We start from the raw sequence: 19,954 nt of genomic DNA, 5'->3' as shown, positions 1-19,954 counted from the left end.
TTAGTAATATTACAAAAAAAATAATACATTGACTTTTTAAATGTGACACTTATTTTGAGATAATTAAAAAAAATAGACACTTAATTTGAAATGGAAGGAGTACTTACAAAGTTACAATACATAAGAGTACTAATTTTTAAAATTTAAAAATTCGACCACATGTACATTATTTTTCTCCTCTTATATTTAGTATATTGGCATTTTAATAATATAAAAGATTAAAAATAATAAGTGATTGAACAAGATTTCACTAGGGTAGAAATATATAGATATTTTAGGTGAATGATTTTACACCGAATCTATTAAAGAGAAGATGCTTTTATATATTTATATACAGAATATAAAATAATTTATCTGAGAAAGATTTCAAATATATAGAGTGTTTTTTTTATAAAGAGTACCAGTATTTACACTGAACACTTATAATAAATTGTCTAGCCTTCTCCACTTCTTTATTTATTACATAATTGATTAATTAAAAAAAAAAAAATTTGCATGTAAAAATTATTTTCCTTTTATGAATTATTGAAAAAGAAAATACACATACATTATCCTTATCCATTTTAACATCAATTATAACCAGTATGAGTGCATGATGGACACGTAGCCAAAATAATAAATAAACGTGTTTCCTCATAATAGTGCCATGTGTGAGAATTAACGCGACGTGTGGCATTTTAGAGTAAACAATAGTGATTGAGACTTTTTTTTTTTTTTTTTTTGGAAGACAATAGTGATTGAGACTTGGAGAGGAAACAAAAAGAGTGACAAAGAGGAGGAAATCAATCAATAGCAAAAGATCATGTCAGGAGCACAGGGAGCGTTACCAAAGGAGTCGTTTACAGCAACGACATATGAGTCGGTGAAAGATGGAGAGAACAAGACGAGGACCGATATTCGGTCCGTGGAGGACGAGGGTGGCATCCAGGTTGAGAAACTCCAAGATAAGGTGGAGGATCCTGCTGGTCAAGGCGGACCTGTTTTTGGTGCCGGTGCTGATGCTGGTCAAGATGGTGACAAACCAGACTTGGGTGTCACCGGAACCGCCTAAGCTTAGCTTTAATAATAAATTGGCTTTTATATATATATATATATATATATGGTATGGGTGTGTGTGAATATATGTATATCGCTGGTAGTATGTGTTTCTTTCTATGTATAAGGTGCATCAATATGTGACCAATGTTTCTTTCTATATATGTATAAAAAATTCTAATGTATGTGTTTCTTTTTCAATCTCTTACGTGATGAACCAAATTTATACTTGTGGTGGTTTGTTAGTTCTTACATTTTAGACTTATAAAAATTAAAATTAATAAAGACATCAATTTTAGTCGAGATTATTTCACGAGAAATACAAATTGGCATATAATAATATATGATTTTGTGTGTGTGTTTTTGTCTCAGCAATTCTGAAAAATGAGTTACAAATCACAACATGCAGGGTTCCCAAGCATATTGATTCTTCACAAGAAGAGCCCACTGTAGGTTAAAAATGGTTGGAACTATAAATTATAAGAAGTCTAACCCAATAGATCGAGATAGATATAAAGGTTCAGTCTGGCCCGAAGTTGTGCTTATATGGGCTACGTTAAGACAAAAACACGAATTGGGTCAAGTTGGCAAATCATTAGCTTGTTTAAATTTCTTTAAAGTGCATACACAATTACATTCAATGATAGTTTCAGTAATCAAAGAAGAATATTTGCCCGCAAAAATATAATGACATGTATCCACTTAGGGTCTGTCTGGTTGGACAAACTTACCAAAACTACCCTTACTTAGAATGCAGTTTTGTTACATTTTTCATAACACATTCATGTTCTTTCTGAAAGTAATAAATATAGTATGTTTTACTATATCATTTTTTTCAATTTGTTACAATACTCTTGGTTAAAATTTGTCATACAAAAATAACACATTGTATTCAGGGGCGAAGCCAATTAAGGCCTAGAGAGGGCACGTGCCCCCCCTCACTTTACTCCAACCTACTGTACATAGGTATATATTTTTGGTATATATATAAACTTACATGGTAATTTTAAATAGTGCCCCCCTCAAATTTTCAAATTCTTTTAATTTTCTTTTGAAAAAAAAAATTACATATATCCCTTCTTCAAATATACAATATATTTTTCCTTTTCTAATTTTTGTTTCCTTTGTCAAAAAAATTCTTTTTTTCACTTATGTATAATTATGTATTTTTCTATTTTTTTAAAATTATTTCTTTTTATCGATGACATTTGTGATTGTATTTAATTAAAATATTATTAATTAATATTTTGATTCTTATATTTGTAACTATATTTTTTTTTACGGTATTTATTTAGTATATTATTTTACAACTATTTTTTTCTTATTTGTCTTTTTGATTTAAAAACATTATATTGTCATATTTATTAAAAATAAAAAATAAAAATTTAACAAGTGCATTGTGCCCCTTCTGAAATAAAATCCTGGCTCCACCCCTGATTGTATTGTTCATTCTTAATTTGCCTTTTATATTTTTTAACTTTAAACTATTTGTATGCAAATTTTACTTTGGAATAATCACACTTGGTTCAAGCATAAAAGGGTAGTTGAGCCATTAATGCATCCAGATTGATCTTAGATCAAAATTCTATCTAATTTCAAAGCTATATACAACATACACTCACTTGTTTAGAATAGGAAAGTAAAATATTACTCCCAAGGTTTTTTTTAGAAATTTTTAAAAGTGAAAGTTTGTTTGTTTATTTGTTTTTTTTTTTTTTTTTTTTTTTTTAATTCAAAAGCAACACTTGTCATTCTATCGTTACGTTAGAGATATTAATATATAAAATATTACTTAAAATTATGTTAATATATGCAGTACGGACCTACCACTGAACCTTAATAAAATATATCTATTTAAATAAATAAAAGTGACCACTGTAGGATTTGTATGCCCTCTAAAGCTATCATTGACATTAAATAAAATGTGATTTATTTATCTTCATATAATATTGATGAATTATTGTATTGAGTAGTTCAAATAGTTTTTGATCTAATTGTATATCCTACAAAGCCACACCTCGCACTGCCTGTCAATTTCTTACTCGGAGATAAGAGTGAAGATCTGGAGGCACGTAATATAGTTCTTTGAAAATCAAAGATTATGGACCTCCATCTAGCAATCAAATCAATTATTGGTGACAGAAAATTATTTAATTGTATAATAAGTAAAGTAATCTAACCTTCTATGGTAATTGAAGATTAATAATGATACATTAAAGTTTATTGAGACAATCCTGTTCCATTCTGAAAAAATTATTTTTATCAAATATTATTTTCATTTTATATTTATTTTCGGGCTACCCAACTACCATCTTACCATCTCAATGGTAGAGAATGTTTGACCTCACTCAACTTTTCTGTGCCCCTACAAAATAATAAAAATATGTGGATGTTAAAACTCAGCACAAAGACGATGAGATAGAGAAAGTCAAGGAGAAAGAAACATGTTTACAGAACTTGTGCTTTCAAAACATGAAACCTCAACTAATAGTATTGAATGAAATATTATCCACCAACATTTATATCGTTGTATTTATTATTTTGGTTCAAAAAATTTTAATTTTATTATTATTCCAGGTCTCCCCACTAAAAAAAATTTATGGACCCATCACTGAATCTCAAAAGATTAAATCCATAGTCCAAATTTTCATCATTGAACTAACATTATATTAGGCCTTACAATTGTTTCAGTAACCCAAACGGGATAGTCTTACTGTGATTTTTGGCTTCAACTTGAAAACTTGATTCATTATTTAGACAACACGCAATATGACCATTTGATATTGGTCAGAGATTCAAAAAGGGGCTACACAACTTCTGGTTCCATAATTTTCATTTTCTTGGTATAAAGGAACTGTAAAATTCTTTCCTTTTGCTCTTATGTATGATGGTGTGCGCTATAACTTTTTCTTTTTTTACCAAAGGGTCTTTGGCCCAATAGTATAATCTCCCCATCTTCAAGGGAAGAGTTTCGAGCCCCAGCATAGACAATAAAAGTGTGTGTGTATTTGCTTTACCATCCAAAAAAAAAAAAAACTTTTTCTTTTACTTTTTCTTATTTGAATTTATTACTTAATTTTATAAACTTAATATGTGCATTTTATATTATAAAAATGTTCAGTACGGTATTTTTTTGCGAATAATAAAATATTATAACTTACCTAATTATGCCCAGTATTTCTAGAAAGCGAAGAGGATTAAAGCAGTAAGGTTATGTTTGGTTCAATGAAAAAGAAAATAAACGGTAAGAATAGTTTTAAGAGAAAAGAAATGAAAAGATATTATTAACCATTTATCGTGTTTGGCTTATTGATAAAGTAAAAGAAAAGAAATAATCATGTTTGGAAGAGGAAATGAAATGAAACTATTTTAGTGAATTTACTAACATGCACTTTTCCAATTTTGTCTTTTATAAAAATAAGGACAAATTTGATATTTATAAAGTTTTATTAAACATGCTAACATTTATTACTCTTTCCTTCCATTTCATAATTTGTATCCTTCGAAATTCCGCCACTACCTTTCACTTCCTTCGAAAATTTATACAAACATAAAATATCATTTCCCTCCGTTGTCTTTCTTTTCTTTTCCTTTCATTACCATCCAACCAGACCAGGCAGATCTAGGCTTAGCTTTTGTCCAGTTTTTAGGACACTCAATGTTAATGCACCCTAACAGCTATGGTTTTCTCAACTTGAAAGTTTTACTTTTTATTTATAGTTTGTCAACACAATGCTCTATCAACAGTATAGAGAGATAGAGGGGATAATTAAAAGAACAAGTGGGTATATTTAGAAACAATATTAATGGTGGATAGAACTATAAGGGGAAAAGAATATGCCAGTATATAAGATACATAGTTAGTGTTAATATATATATATATATATATATTTAGAATAATAGGGAGAGAAAGATAAAGGAGAACTGCTTACATTAAAGATGAGTAGGTACTGAAATGCCCATCCATTATTGCCATTTAAAAATGAATAGCCAAATGGCCAAGTTTGGTGAGTGAGGCAACTACTCTCTCTCTCTGAACTTGAGAGGAAATGAGGAATAGATCTGTGATATTTAGGCTAGGAGTACCATTTGGACCTTAGTGACCATTCACATTGATGGAATGTCACATGTGTGTGAAAGAACATGGGCCATTTGAGGGCCACCTCATTTTGATGAAAACATTAGGTTCATTTAATCTTTAAATTGAAGGACAATTGAATGACAAAACATGTCCATGTTAGCTAGTGATGAACATTCAATATGACAGTTTCATATTCTTTCATGGGACAATGCTGGCTTGCCCTACGTGAGAGATTTAATTATTTTTCAATTCCTTTTTATTTTTTGAAGCTCTAGAACAAGACTGTATATTTACGGTAAGTTATCTATTCGTTGATATGATCTAATTACAAATGCACAAATAGTATGTAATTACAAAATTAGGAAAATGATAAATAAGTAAATCTGGAAATGTGTGAATTTATTCTAAAAAAATTATCGTCTTTATTTACCAATTTCCTCATTTAGTAATTACAGACTATTTGTGCATTTGCGATTGGACCATATCAGCGGTGAGTATTCAAGTCTTGTTCATTCCAATAATAATTACCTACTCATCCGTGAGTGAGTAGATACTCCCTATTGATCTTTGATCTCTAATATAGGGAGTACAATTGATCTATAATTTCAAATATATTGTTCAGTCATAAAGGCATACACTTTTTAATTATAAAATTATAAAAGTGATAAATAAGGAAAATGAATGTTATTTTACCTGGTTTCTTTATTTATTTTTTTCAACTTTTTAAACTAATAATTAAAAATGATGGTATAAGATTGGATCACATCAAATGTAAGTAGAAAATGTGAATATAAGAAAGTATTGTTCCAAAATTCATATCACAAACAGAAAATAGCATTGATTGAGATTCTATGCGTTTGTCCAAAGTGTATATATATATATATATATATATATATATATAGCCCTTCATATGGTTATTATATAGGTTATGAATTTGAGAAAATTCAGATATACACTATATAAAATACAAAATAATACTTATGTAAAATTTATTTGAAATCTAATGATTTTGTACCGGGTCAACCATTGATCATCTTTTAACACATTATTTTCTAAATTCAAACTCTCTCTCCCCATAAAGTCAACAACTAACCTAATGCATAAGAATACATCATAGTGGGGTCATCTAACCTTCATAAATAGTACAGAAAATAATTCTAGGAGTTTCATTTCATTATATTTAATCCCTGTCTCAATCTAGTTGGAGGCTTGGAGCATCTACACTTGGCCTGTATTCATTGCAGATCACTTCAAGTTTCTGGCCAAAATTCATTGACTTCCTAGTTGTTTTACACGTTATTCGTCTGAGTACAGTGGTTTTGTAGCAAAACACGATGTTGTTATAAAAAATGATGAGCGACTATAATCGTTTTCGTTGTATGGTACGATGCTCTTAGAGTAGAAAATTTATGCTCTTATTAATATTACCTAATAATTTATTGTATATAATTTGAAAAATATCAGATAAATGGGATGTTAGCCTTTGGATTCTCAAGCACAACATCATTAGTCCTCATTAATTTAAGTTTGCATATAATGGATAAGATCTTCCATATCTAATAGCTTACCTACCAAGAAAAATAAAATAGGAAGTTATAATAAATTAAAAATAATACTAAAAGATCTAGTGTTCTACAAGTTGGGCAGTGAGGATACTAACTAAAGTGAGAAGTACACGAAATTATATATATATATATATATATATATAAAGCTTATGGTGGATCCTCAATTTTTCATTAAAATGGAACATATCAAAACCAAATCATCCCATTTTATTACCTTTTCGTCTTTGATTAATTTGACCAAATTCACCCCTATGAAGAGAGTCATTAATTTCATATTGTCAAATTATAGTTTAATATTCAGTTGTGCTCTCAATATCCCAACTAAGTTACAACATGTGGAATAAAGTGGTATGAGATAAGAAAGCTTTCTTTGAATCAGTCCATCATTAAGCATCAACTAATGTGTAGTAATATAAAATTATATATATATATATATATATATATATATATATATATATATATGTGTGACATCAAGGTTACATGGGTACCTCGATCTGGCCTTGTATTGAAAAATATTAGTGTGTCCAAAAAAAAGTGTCATTATCACCATAGTCTTCCTTAATTTCATACCGTGAAAGGTAAAGTAGTTATATTGAAAAAGAAGTCATCACTTTATTTCTCTTACTACTCAACCAAACAAACTCTTTCCCGGAAGCATACAAGGATGGGAAGAAAATGACCTAACCATCCAGTCCCATCATCTTTGGGATAGTTTTGGGGTGCCTAATAAGGTTTGGGCGGGAATGAGTGGCAAATACAACTACAAATGAATTTAGATAGTTATAAACAGTTACAAATGAATTTAGATAGTTATAAACAGTTTGGAATTTACTAATTTAAGACTCGTTTGTTAAATTCACTCTCAGAATACTTGGCATGGTTAGCTGGAGCATAAAATTTTAGAATACCTTAATTATTTCGAGCATTTTAATTATTGAATGCACTGATAAAACTTACCTAATGAATGATCTAAGAGTAAAAAACTTTAAGAAACAATAGCTCAATTTGCTATAAAACTTGTCGGAACTTAAAATTCTAGAATGCCCATGGGTCCATGTGGAGCTCACCCGTTGTGTAGTGGCCCTATTCTTTATACTGAGCCAATTACAAAGGGCGAAGCAACAAAACAATACGAGGGTAAATCTGTAATTTAATATGGTCTAATTATTTTTTATTTGGAATTTAATTAAACTAATTAATTGTAATTAAAGAAACGACGTAGGACCTTTTCAAATTTGTCCGTGGAACTTACTGCGGAAGTGATTTAATAATACAAGATAGACGACACTGTGAATTGAAAGAGGCGGAAGACTTCAGAACTTAGAGAGAGAGAGAGAGAGAGAGTGCGCGCCTTTAGAGAGAGAAACCGCGTGGTAAAGCGAAGGATCTGACCATAATCTAGAGCCAAAGAGAAGGTGCGCTTACCTCCGATCTCTCTCAAGACCTCTCTCTTTTCCACTGAATTTTTATGCTTACTTTCTGTATATGTATGCGTATATAGGTATATATATATATATATAATTTTTTTTTTTTATTTGTACGTTTTAACGGTTGAATCTCTACGGAGCTTCCCAACATCTTCACTTTATCCCTCTAATTGCCTGAATTCATATTTTGTCCTTAAAATTCTCAACAGCTCACCCAGAAATTTTTAAAAATTAGAGGCTTTTTAGTTCTTTCTTGGTTTCGTTCAGCTGATTTAGAGGGATAGAAGCATTCACATTTAGCTACTATATATGTATATATATATTTTTTCTCATTTGATTTTGTATGGTTTAGTCAAACCTGGTGAAAATAATATGTGTTTCTTTCGTTTTGTCCTCTAAAATTCTCAACAGCTCACCCAGAAATTTTTAAAAAATTACAGGCTTTTTAGTTATTCCTTAGTTTTTTCCAGTTGATTTGTTGGGTTAGAAGCATTCACATTTAGCATTTTTAATTTCATTTGGTTTTATATGGTTTAGTCAAACATGTGAAGAATAATCTGGGTTTCTTTCCTTCTTTCATTTTCTTGTGATTATAGAGAAAAAAGTGACTGTTAATTTTAGCTTGATCATGGATACGCCGTATGGTCTAATTGAGAAAGACATGGACTTTTGGGTTGTTTTATGAGGTTAGACTATGTCTTGTTTTGACAATCCTGTGGAAAGTTTATTATTTGGGTATTCTCTCGTGTTTTTTGTTGTATGGTTTGCTTGTGAATCATGGACATTTGGTTGTTTTGTGAGGTTAGGCTAGTTGTTGTTGATTAATGTTCTTGTGGGAAGTTTCTATATTTTTGTATGTTTCACTGATCTTCAGTCACATACATTTCGCTTTAATTTGGTGCACATGAAACCTCAATTGGGTATCCTTATTATTTGATTTATATAAATCCTAATGTTGTTTTCCTGATCTATCTTTGTCTTGTGGATGTGTTGCTTGCTAGATTTGTAATCTATTTATTTATTTATGTTTCTGTGGATGCTCTTGGCTCTAACAAAATTTGACGCAGTTAGTCTTTTTAGTTTTTACTAGCAGTGATTCATGGTTTGTTCTATCTTTTACTTTTGTTTTGTGTCATGTTAGTTGTCTCTTTTACTTTTGTTTTGTGTCATTTTGGTTGTCTATTTTATTTTTGTTTTGTGTAATGTTAGTTGTCTTTTCCATTTTTAGTATTTTTTGTGAAAGATGAAGTATTATTAAATTAATAGCATTTATGGTTTCAAAATGAAGTTTAAGTGTGTTTTTCTGATTCAAGTCTGGTTTTTCAGGCTGCTTTAAGTCCATGTGAGGCTTCCTAGGAATATTCTTTTCTTGCTTTGTGCTGTCTCTATTATTGTTTTTTCTTTCTTGGTTAATAAGCTTTATAGAAATTCTAAAAAAACATTCATTGCTTTGCAGTTGTATGTGTGCCCAAATGTCGCCGATTTGTGTCTACCATTCAGACTAAGTGGAAACTTTGGAATATAATTTTTCCAACCCTAGTAGGAAAAGATTTACATAGACATTCCGGTGGGTGTCGACATATTGGTGTAAATGTCATTCCGCAGTATAGTTCGCGATGTAAGGGATGGTTTTGGGAGCCTATCAAGACGGAACTTTGAGGTGAGGCTGCCTGGTCATCACAGGGGGAAATCTCATAGTGCAGTCCATGAGTTGCATGACCAGCCTTTGGTCATCCAGAATAGCCCTTGGGCTAGCCTCCCACCGGAGCTACTTTGTGATGTAATTAAGAGGTTGGAGGCAAGTGAGATTACCTGGCCTGCCCGCAAGCATGTTGTTGCATGTGCTTCCGTTTGCAGGTCTTGGAGGGAAATGTGCAAAGAAATTGTCAAAAGTCCAGAGTTTTCGGGGAAGCTTACCTTTCCAGTCTCCCTAAAGCAGGTGGGTCTTTTGGCTCTTCTGTCTTGCGTTAATTATTGCCCAGACTTTACTTCCCATATTCTCCCAACAAATTACAGATCTCAGTGTCATTCTTGCAATTATTTACATCAAATACACAGTTTTCAGCAAAATGAAGTGATTCTTTATGATAGCTGTGGCAGTTGACATTTCTTTGATTTATTTGTCTTCTACAGCCGGGGCCTCGGGATGGAACCATTCAGTGCTACATTAAGAGAGACAAGGCTAATTTAACTTACCGTCTTTTCCTTTGCCTCAGCCCTGGTAAGCATTCTTACAGTTGCAACCACTCTAATTTCTACTAATATTTTTGTCTTTATCAAGTTCTATATGAGCTTCCATGCAGGGATGATAGTGATCATAAATTGAGTGTAACTAGCTACTCCAATGCCTTTTAATTTTACTGATAGTTTTGATTTGGCAAACAGCACAATCGTTTGCTTTAATGATGCTGTTATATTTTCTTTACTTATATAATTATATTGGATCTTTTAAGTAAATTTTCTAATACAATACTGGCACAGTATGTATGTAATGTCATAGTGTCATGCATCTTTATGGCCTCAAGTATTAAATCTAAAACATAGACAAATTTTACCCTCCTTGATTTACCCCAAGACTAGGAGTTCCTTTCTCTAATATGTATGACAAGCTAGGTCTGCTAGGAGACATGATGCTTGCTGAATCTCTAGTGGGACTTGTTCGTGCACTTTTTGCTCCCTGTATTGGACATGATCCCAACATTTTTGTTCTTGTCCACTATAAAGGAATCCTGAAATAACTTGCTCATGCACTCTTCTCTCCCTGTTGTTTTTTTTTTTTTTTTTTGGTCCAGGTATTTACTTTCCAGTTTAGATTATTAATTTACTACACAAATGCTAGCCAAGATCAAAGTTTTGTGGTCTGTATTGAGTATTGACCTTAAAATCACAACTCTTTGTGCTCAATGAGTTGCAATGATCCCATCCGTTTGGCATTTGGTTCAATTTATAGATAGTCTGCAACTCCATCTGAATGCTAGTAAAACCAGTGCCTTTGTAGTAGTACTAAGACGCTGAATACCTACTTCTAATGTGCATGGTTATGATGAAACCTATGTTACATGGCTTGGGTACGTGTGTCGGATGCGGTTATGTATCCACGCGTCGGACATATCAAATCCCCAAATAGAATGATACAAGGACACTGCTAATTATTCATATTATTTATTTTATTTTCTAGAGTAACGTAATGCCTTTTTGTAACATAGTGGTCAATATAGGCATTTCACTCATTTTGAAGTAATAATATAATAAAATTGAATTATAGGATATGATTTGTAGGTGCATGTCCAACCAAAAGTGTGGGACACATATTCCATACCGATGTCCAAGTATTATGTGTCCAACATAGGTACTTCACCTACTTTGAAGAGTCAATGTTACATAGGATAAAACCACATCGCTTCTGGATTTATTTGAAACCTTGTTCCTGGAGGCCAATATCGGTGGCTGTGTGAGAAGTTGGGATTCCAGCTAGCTGGATGTATATACTGAAGACAATTCTGTGGAAATGCTTAGGTGAACATAGACCACTCTATTGTAGTTATTGTTAAGTACGTTCAGCAAACTCCACCTAGTTTGCTTTGCAAAACCAACTTTAGTTGTGTCACCCATGCTGGCCCGCTGGGATTGCGTATATATTGCTCTGTATTAGTTTACGGTTTTCCCAACAGTTCCCTGTGAATTAACTTACTCTTAACATACTTTAGTTGCACCACCAATACTTTAGTTGAGCTATTTTATTAACTGCTTTAATCAGCGAATGTCTCTTCTGCAATCGACCTTTGGGCTGGTTGTAGTATTAATGTGGCTGATATCTTATACAAATGATAATTTCCTTTATTAATTCAATTCATGTAAATTATCTTTAAACAATTGAAAAGCTAGTAAATTGACCAAGTAATCTGAACCCAACCTTCAAATCGACTAAATAAACAGACACTGCAGCTAGGGTGACAGTTTAAAAACCTTGAATCCTCGTTAGTTCAAGCAAAGTGATAAAATTAATCCAATGATTTCAGATCAATATTACAAAAACTCAATAGGTTCAGTATTCTTGCTGTCAATGTGCTACCTTGTTTAACTTACTCTAAACAGATTTTTCTAATATCTGTTGTGGTTTATACTTTTTGCTTTGTGCAGCCTTGCTTGTTGAAAATGGTAAATTTCTTCTTTCTGCAAAACGGATTCGGAGAAGTACTTGCACAGAATATGTGATTTCCATGGATGCAGATAACATATCAAGATCAAGCAGCACTTACATTGGAAAACTGAGGTAGGAGAATGCATTAAGAACTTCACTTTAATATTTTGCTGTGGCCCTATCATTATTTCTGTGAATATCTTTAGTAGTAACAACTTAAGAATACAGAAATTACTCTCTCTCGAAGTCTTCCTTGGATTTGGAGCTGGTATTGGAATTCTTCAGGTCGAAGAATTTGTCACTTGAGATGCCAAGCTCTCTCTATCTATACAGACTGTAAAAGCTATAAAGTTTAGCTCTGATTTTGTAGCTTAGGACATAACCTTAATGATATATCGAGTATAATCTGATTATGCAAACCATTATCATTTACATATTGAATTTGGGGTCTCATGTTTAAATATTTTGAAGAAAGAATTTAATAAAGTTACTGCATTTTATCAAAGAGCATGCAATTTTTTTTAACAATTTTTTTTTTTTTTCATTTTTTTTATATGCTCTTTGATTGTTCTGCATACTATATGATTCAGGAAAACAATTGTATTGAGTACTTATTATATTCTCTAAAAATTATCAAACAGTATTGATCATTATAGATAATATTATATTATAAAAATTTGTCTTGTGGCACAACCGCACAAGGAATCCTCAAAATTATCTTCAGCACGATTTTAATCCTGTTACAACTTATCCAAGGGAAAAACATTGATTTAATTATGTTTTATTGTTCATTGTACATCTGTTTCATATATTGCACTGAGATCCATTCTTCATTCTTTTTTCAGGTCGAATTTCCTTGGTACAAAATTCGTGATTTATGACACACAGCCTCCATACAATCATGCTAATCTTTCCCCACCAGCCTGTACAAGCCGTAGGTTCCACTCGAGAAAAGTTTCACCAAAGGTCCCTACTGGCAGCTACAACGTTGCCCAGGTAACATATGAGCTTAATGTGCTAGGCACTAGGGGACCCCGCAGGATGAACTGTGTCATGCACTCAATCCCTGTCTCTGCCCTTGAGCCAGGTGGCACTGTTCCTGGCCAGCCCGAGTTACTGTCTCGCTCCCTTGAAGATTCATTCAGGAGTATCTCCTTCTCGAAATCAATTGACAACTCTATCGAGTTCAGTAGCTCTCGGTTTTCCGACATTATTGGCCTGCGTGATGAAGATGATGAAGGAAAAAGCAGACCTCTAGTTCTCCGGAATAAGGCGCCAAGATGGCACGAGCAGTTGCAATGCTGGTGCCTTAACTTCCGGGGGAGGGTTACTGTGGCCTCTGTGAAGAATTTCCAGCTGATTGCTGCTACACAGCCTGCTGCCGGTGCACCAACACCACTGCAGCCTGCCCAATCTGACCATGACAAGATCATCTTGCAGTTTGGTAAGGTTGGCAAGGATATGTTTACCATGGACTATCGATATCCTCTTTCTGCATTTCAAGCTTTCGCCATCTGTTTGAGCAGCTTCGACACTAAATTGGCGTGTGAATAGAGGAATCAGGGGGGCAAAAAGATCGGTAGCGAATAGAGATTTCCTTTTTCTAGAGTTGCACAGGCTGGGATTGTATGCGTTTGTGTAGAACTCATTGTGGGCAGTGTATAACAGTTGCCAGTCTGGTAAGTACAGGATGATGTCCATGTTCGGAGGGGGATTGTCTTCTTCTTTCACTTTCCTGCCAACACCAATTGTACCATTTTTTCTGTTGTTGATCTTTAATTGTTGTTCTTTATGCTCTGAAAGGAACAGTTTAAACTTCAGACAAAGGAGGTTGTGTAACAGCTTTATTTGCCTTTAATGTAAACAGTGTAACATAATGAAGATGTGATTTTAAACATATTCTAGCAATAGGGAGGTGAAGAAATAACTTTTCTAGATATGATATAGCATATCCAAGAGTAACTGCAGTTTTTATTTAGAGTAGTGATAGGAGTTCGACAGTCGGACAAATTCGACTAATTGTATGTAAGTAGAGGTTGATATATATATATCATCATGATGTTAGGGATATTAATGGCATTATGACACGTCGACTCCTACTCATATAAATTAGTTGACTCTTACTCATATAAATCAGTCAAAGTTGTCCGACTTTCAGATTCCAAACTTCTATTCATCGTTGATCGTTGCAACAACAAAAAGAAGAGTGAAATCCTAACAATATATTCTCTTGAAACATTAGGAATTTCATGATTTAGATTTTAGAACCTAAATGGCACATTATAAGTTGTTGTAGCTATAAATTGGTAGGGCTGCATATTTATACTAAGATGTTATTACATCTTGAGTCTAGTTACCCACAAATTAATAGCAAACTAACCAGATGCACAGAAATGAGATGGAAGTTGAATATTAGGGTTCCACATTTCCACATAATGCATACCACAATAGACATAATTACTACATACACACATACATATAGACACACACATGGTAGAGAGTGTGTTAATCACAGTGCTTATACGTTATGGATGACCAGAAAAACAGTACAATTGCCCACCAATCACATGACCAAAAAGGGAAAAGAATTCAATACACTTGAGAACCCCTGCATTACATATCTTCATTCTTTGGAAGACAAGGACCTTGAACAAAACTTTATTTGTGGAACACTTCAATCCATGAGCTATAAATGAAAATGACCAAAAAAACTTCACACAAAAAGGTTTCCAAGGTATCTAAATTGTGTTTGCACAATATAGAACAAAAGTAATGCCATGTGAAGTTTCAAATCAAACTTTCCAAAGCAATTCAACACTCCTCCATACGTTTGCTGAAATAAGGACCAACAAAATCAAAGTAATTGCACATATTCGGAATTTACCTTACATCCAACTAAAAATCGTCATCAGGTTGGAACTCCGTTATATTAAAAGAAAAAGGAAGATCGATGAAACCCCAAGCCAACCTTAACCTCAGCAATGCTAGCTACCATTTCGCAGTTGTCTTACGAGCTGCATCAGTGGCAGGTAGAGAAGTGCCAACGGTGGATGCAGGGGGGTTAAAACCGAAATGACAGACTTCGAGAAGTGAGCACAGGTAGCCATCCTCAACTGAAGTGCATGCAAAGCTCCACTTCAGTTGAAAGCTCTTCTTGGATTTTCATGGCGGCATATAGTCATACCAACCCTCTCTCTTTAGGTAGCTAAACATAGGGTAAAATCTGCGAACCCCAATGATATAGTGCACCATAGTAGTATATGATGCAAAATTTACACTTCTCTTCTGTTTTTCAAAGTACTCATCTCAATCCACTAGATGTTGTACTAAATGAAGCATTTATTGTCCATTTTGCTTCTTGATCAACTAGAAAGGCAGGGACGAGAGGGACAAGTAATATATACACACAGTTACACACACATACATATATATATATTTGTTCCAAATATGATTTGTTAATTTAGTTGTTAATTAACATCATTGCTTAGATCATCCATGAATCAACTCTGCATTAATTTATAAACCAATGCTAACCTTCTCTCTACCTAGCTTAACTATGATTGGTGGGCAAATGATAAGAATGGCCAAACTTGATAGGAATTAATTATAAACTAGACTGGCATTTCAAAAATCTTTTACCACTGTTTTCACTTTGAATGCATAAAAAAGAACACACACACACATATAACAATGTGTGTATACATTAAGATTAAACATGGTAAACCATAAAATAAGTGAATATAATAATAAATCCTTAATAAATCTACTTGGTCACTTGTCTCCACATGGGACAACCAAGTGAGCATGAACCCACCTTGTGAGTGGTTGCAAAGTGGCTTTTAGAGACTTAATCTAAGAAGATTTTCCAAAGATAGAGGCAGATGTAAAAACCTGAATGTGGTACATTGAGATACTACTATAGTGGGGCACTAGACATTAAAAAATGATGCTGGAGTAATTAAATAGTTTGTACAAGAATGCTGGAGCAATTGAACTAGCATAGTGGCCACTAAATCAGCTTTTGTGGAGATAACAATAATAATGCTGGAGGATCTGCAGACCTAATCCAAGAAGATTTCCAAAGATGATTCATACCATGGACTGCCAAAGTGGCTTAGGATTTCATGTTTTATATAGAAATCATACATCTGATCAATGCAATCTTGATCAATTTTTCTTTTTAAAATATATGTTTAAGGTTTAGGAAGGATATTGACTTTTGTATATGAATAAATAAATACTTGTTCACATGAAGAACTGAGAATTAAAATGAATAAAATGCTTGTGATGATGGGATCAGTTTTGTTATTATTTCTTTGGATTCCTTTGTTTGATGGTGCATTGGTGGTGTTATCCTATTTTGAGATGTTGAGTCTTATGCTCGGTTTGGTTGGAGGGATAGAAAAATGAATGGAAGCAGATAAAAAAAATGAATTGGAAGGGAGAGAAGGAGAAATTGATCGATAAGGCATCCCTAGAGAAGGAAAGATGTTTCTCTTGCTTTTTGTTTGGTTGAATAGAATGTATAATAGAAAATATGAACTCATGACTCTTTTTTTTCTGTTTGGTTGGAAGCAAGGGAATGATAGTTTTTATATTTTTTTACCAATATATCATCCCCTTTTGTTTGTTGTTAATGTACCAGAGAATCTCAGTAAGATTGAACAAGTATTTTTTAAATAATTGGAGGTTAAAATTGATATTACATATTTATAAAGTAGTTATTTTTTCTTTCCCTTCCTCTCTTCCGCCAAACTTTGGAAGGATAAGAAAACATGGGATAGGAATAGGAATGGCCCGTTTGGCATAGTTTTTGCTTCTGCTGAGCGGTCACATTTATCTAGTTTGTGTGGTATTGTTTGAAAATTGTATTTTGAAAGAGCTTTTAATGCCAGAAGAGTTTTTTTATCTGATAAAATATTTGTGGAAAGCTCTTATACTACTCAAATAATAATTTTGTCCTTGCAGTTGTATTTTTTTCATTTTTTTCCAAATTTAATTCAACACGTGATATATAAAAAACAATATATTATGCTTAGAAAAAAACTCACTAATTTGATCTCATCATTAATACAATAAAAGAAAATGTTTATCAAAGTATCAACTCCGTAGCAATTCTATCCATCAAATAAATTGTTTTCACTGTAGGCTTAAAATTTGAAGTCACAATAGCTTCATGAATGAAATTTGTAATGGAACAAAATTGGACACACATTTATCCTGAATCTCATGCATGAATGATAGACATATAATTTGTGATGAACAAAATCTGTGACACATTTACCACGAATCTCATGATTATTATTATTATTATTATTATTATTATTATTTTTCCACATTGTTAAGGTATATAAAATGAGCTAAATAACAAACTGAATTCTATTATAAAGAAAGAAGCCATTCCTACTATCAATTATTTCTTTTGGTTGTATGATAATTTAAGATGTTGGAGGAAATTAAATACAAATGTTTAAATACAACTGCTTTTATATACAAGTTTACTATCGCTGGAGAAAATAGAAATCTTGTATAGGGTTTGGTTTGATTAAATAAAGGAGAAAACAATCTGAGATGATAGATGATTTTTTTAGTCTAGCTCTGAATCTCTGATACTAAACTCCTCTTGCTTGGATTATGCCTATTAAATGATTTTTATATATATACCCAATTATTACACGTGAAATATGCCTATTAAATAATGTAATGACTTGGGGTATGCCTATTAAAATAAATGTGTACTTTTATGCTTTGACAATACAAAAATCAAACTATTCATATAACTAAACCCTTAATTAATAAAAAAAATTGTTTTTTTAAAACATATATTTTTTTCCACCAAATAATTCACACAATTACTTTGTGTTTGGGGACACTTGAACCCTATATGCCGTGGCAGAATCTTTTCACTTTTCCCTATAAAGAAAATCACTTTTATGAGACAAATTGAAAACAACAATTAGAATACATTCGGCAAATTAACAATAACAGTAATTCTTTAATTGAAATCTTCAGACAAAATGAATAGCAAACTGAATTTTTTTATGTTTTTTGTAGGGAAAATTTATGAGAAAGTTAAGTGGATATGAAAAATAAATTTCTCTAAAAAATTTTCTTTTTCCTACTAACCCATTAACCAAACATCCAAAATTTGAAAAAAAATAAAAAATAAAAAATTATTTTTTGTTTGTTTTTAGAGGCCCATGATCGTAAAATGTTTTCATGGACCTTGGCCCAACAAAAGCCCAACACATTATCATCTCAACATATACTCCTCTCATCTTCGTTGCCATTGCCCTAGTTACTCTCTCTCACACATCTGCCGAAGTGTCGATCTGTGAACTGTGACGTCACTCATCGTCTAATTCTACTAGCTGTTCTCATCACTCAGAGAGTCAGAGCTCTTCCAATCACATTATGTATCCTCCTAAACTTCATTCTATGCATTTACACACACACTCACACACACACATATATAAATAAACACATGTATATGAGATCTGTAATCGCCCGATGATGGAAAATTTCAATATTGAGCGGTTTCATGGTTTATTTGTCACTTGCCTTTATGCATCACCAGAGAAATATCTAACATCCACGACCACCATCTGTTTTTTTCCCTCTTTCTCTCTCTCTCTATATATATACACACGCACACACACATACGGGTATTTCTTTATGGTGATGTGTAAAGGCTTTTGATTTATGCCACTAGTTTACCGTCAATGATTTGTATGAAGCTATGAGATCTGAGGGCTTCTTTTTATTTATTTATTATTTATTTGTGTTTATATCTTTATATTGTAATTGTATTTCTCCATGTGAAGTTCAAATGTTAGTGTTTAATGTGTAGGCATATGAAAATTTTGTATTGTGACTAGCGGTATTAGTCTCTTACTTCCCAGAGGGGTCAGGTTTAAGTCTCATAAGAGATCAGAAGAGACAAATGTGCGTGAGTACCAACTATGAAAAAAAAAAAAAAAAAAAAAAAAAAAAAAATTCTTGTATGGTTTATGCTTTGGTTGTTTTGCAAGAATTTGGGTGCTAGTGTATTCATTCCACATCAAATACATAAATCTGAAAAAAGAAGGTTGTTATTGAAATTTTGGTACTGTTAAAAAATACATGTTTGAAGTTCCGCAATTGCATGAAGTTTTTGGAGCAAGTTTGTTACTTTATTGATTATAAGTGGCTCAAATTTTCAAAATGTGCTCTTTGTAATCCTTGATGAGTATGAGTGCAAAATGGACAGGACCAACCCGGCCCGAAATTTTTCAGGCTTGGGTATTGTTAGGGGTGCAATACAAGATTCATACATTTGATCTCAAATAATAGGGAGAAGGTTCAATTGAGTTGTTGAATTGCGTTAATGATAGGTTTAAACTAGAAATTTGTATCTAGCAATTGAATTCATCCGACTGGTTATAAATCTCAAACCCTGTAATTATAATTCCACTTTGTTTATTTTTCTTTTGTTTTGGTTCAGTTTACTTGACTATTTCATCTTTATGCAATTCTCTTTAGAGAATTATCAAATTATCACATTTTAATATCTGTTGTGTTAGAATCTCATATGATCTACCTAATTTTTTAATGTTAATGGATGCGTTCTTGCTCTGAATTCAGTTGCAAGTTCGGACAACTAGACCATGTATAACTACATTGTGGTGGATGTACCTTACCTTGAGTAATCACTCTGTGTTTGTTG

The 19,954-nt window shown here is 32.4% G+C and overlaps 2 protein-coding genes across 3 annotated transcripts; both read left to right on the top strand.

Annotated features, from left to right (window-relative positions):
• Positions 1-720: 720 nt before the first annotated feature.
• On the top strand, positions 721-1,236 carry LOC132273342 (uncharacterized). The gene has a single exon (XM_059774309.1). It carries the CDS (start codon positions 803-805, stop codon positions 1,049-1,051), a length of 249 nt encoding a protein of 82 aa, XP_059630292.1. The 5' UTR covers positions 721-802; the 3' UTR covers positions 1,052-1,236.
• Positions 1,237-7,975: 6,739 nt separating this feature from the next.
• Positions 7,976-14,146, top strand: LOC132274354 (tubby-like F-box protein 8). Of its 2 annotated transcripts, XM_059775615.1 has the most exons (6): positions 7,976-8,096; positions 8,705-8,794; positions 9,565-10,047; positions 10,242-10,329; positions 12,249-12,381; positions 13,095-14,146. In XM_059775615.1, the coding sequence occupies exons 3-6, from the start codon at positions 9,700-9,702 to the stop codon at positions 13,801-13,803; spliced, it is 1,278 nt and encodes a 425-aa protein (XP_059631598.1). In that variant the 5' UTR covers positions 7,976-8,096; positions 8,705-8,794; positions 9,565-9,699; the 3' UTR covers positions 13,804-14,146. The 2 variants fall into 2 exon arrangements, with proteins under 2 accessions (XP_059631598.1, XP_059631597.1); XM_059775614.1 differs by lacking the exon at positions 8,705-8,794.
• Positions 14,147-19,954: the final 5,808 nt, after the last annotated feature.

This window comes from Cornus florida, unplaced genomic scaffold (genome assembly GCF_030987335.1).
Source record: "Cornus florida cultivar Cherokee Brave unplaced genomic scaffold, ASM3098733v1 CherokeeBrave_3.0.0_Hap2_Chr09, whole genome shotgun sequence".
Taxonomy (NCBI): domain Eukaryota; kingdom Viridiplantae; phylum Streptophyta; class Magnoliopsida; order Cornales; family Cornaceae; genus Cornus; species Cornus florida.
The sequence above is the reverse complement of the archived record's forward strand: the minus strand, read 5'-3'. Positions and strand labels throughout refer to the sequence as shown.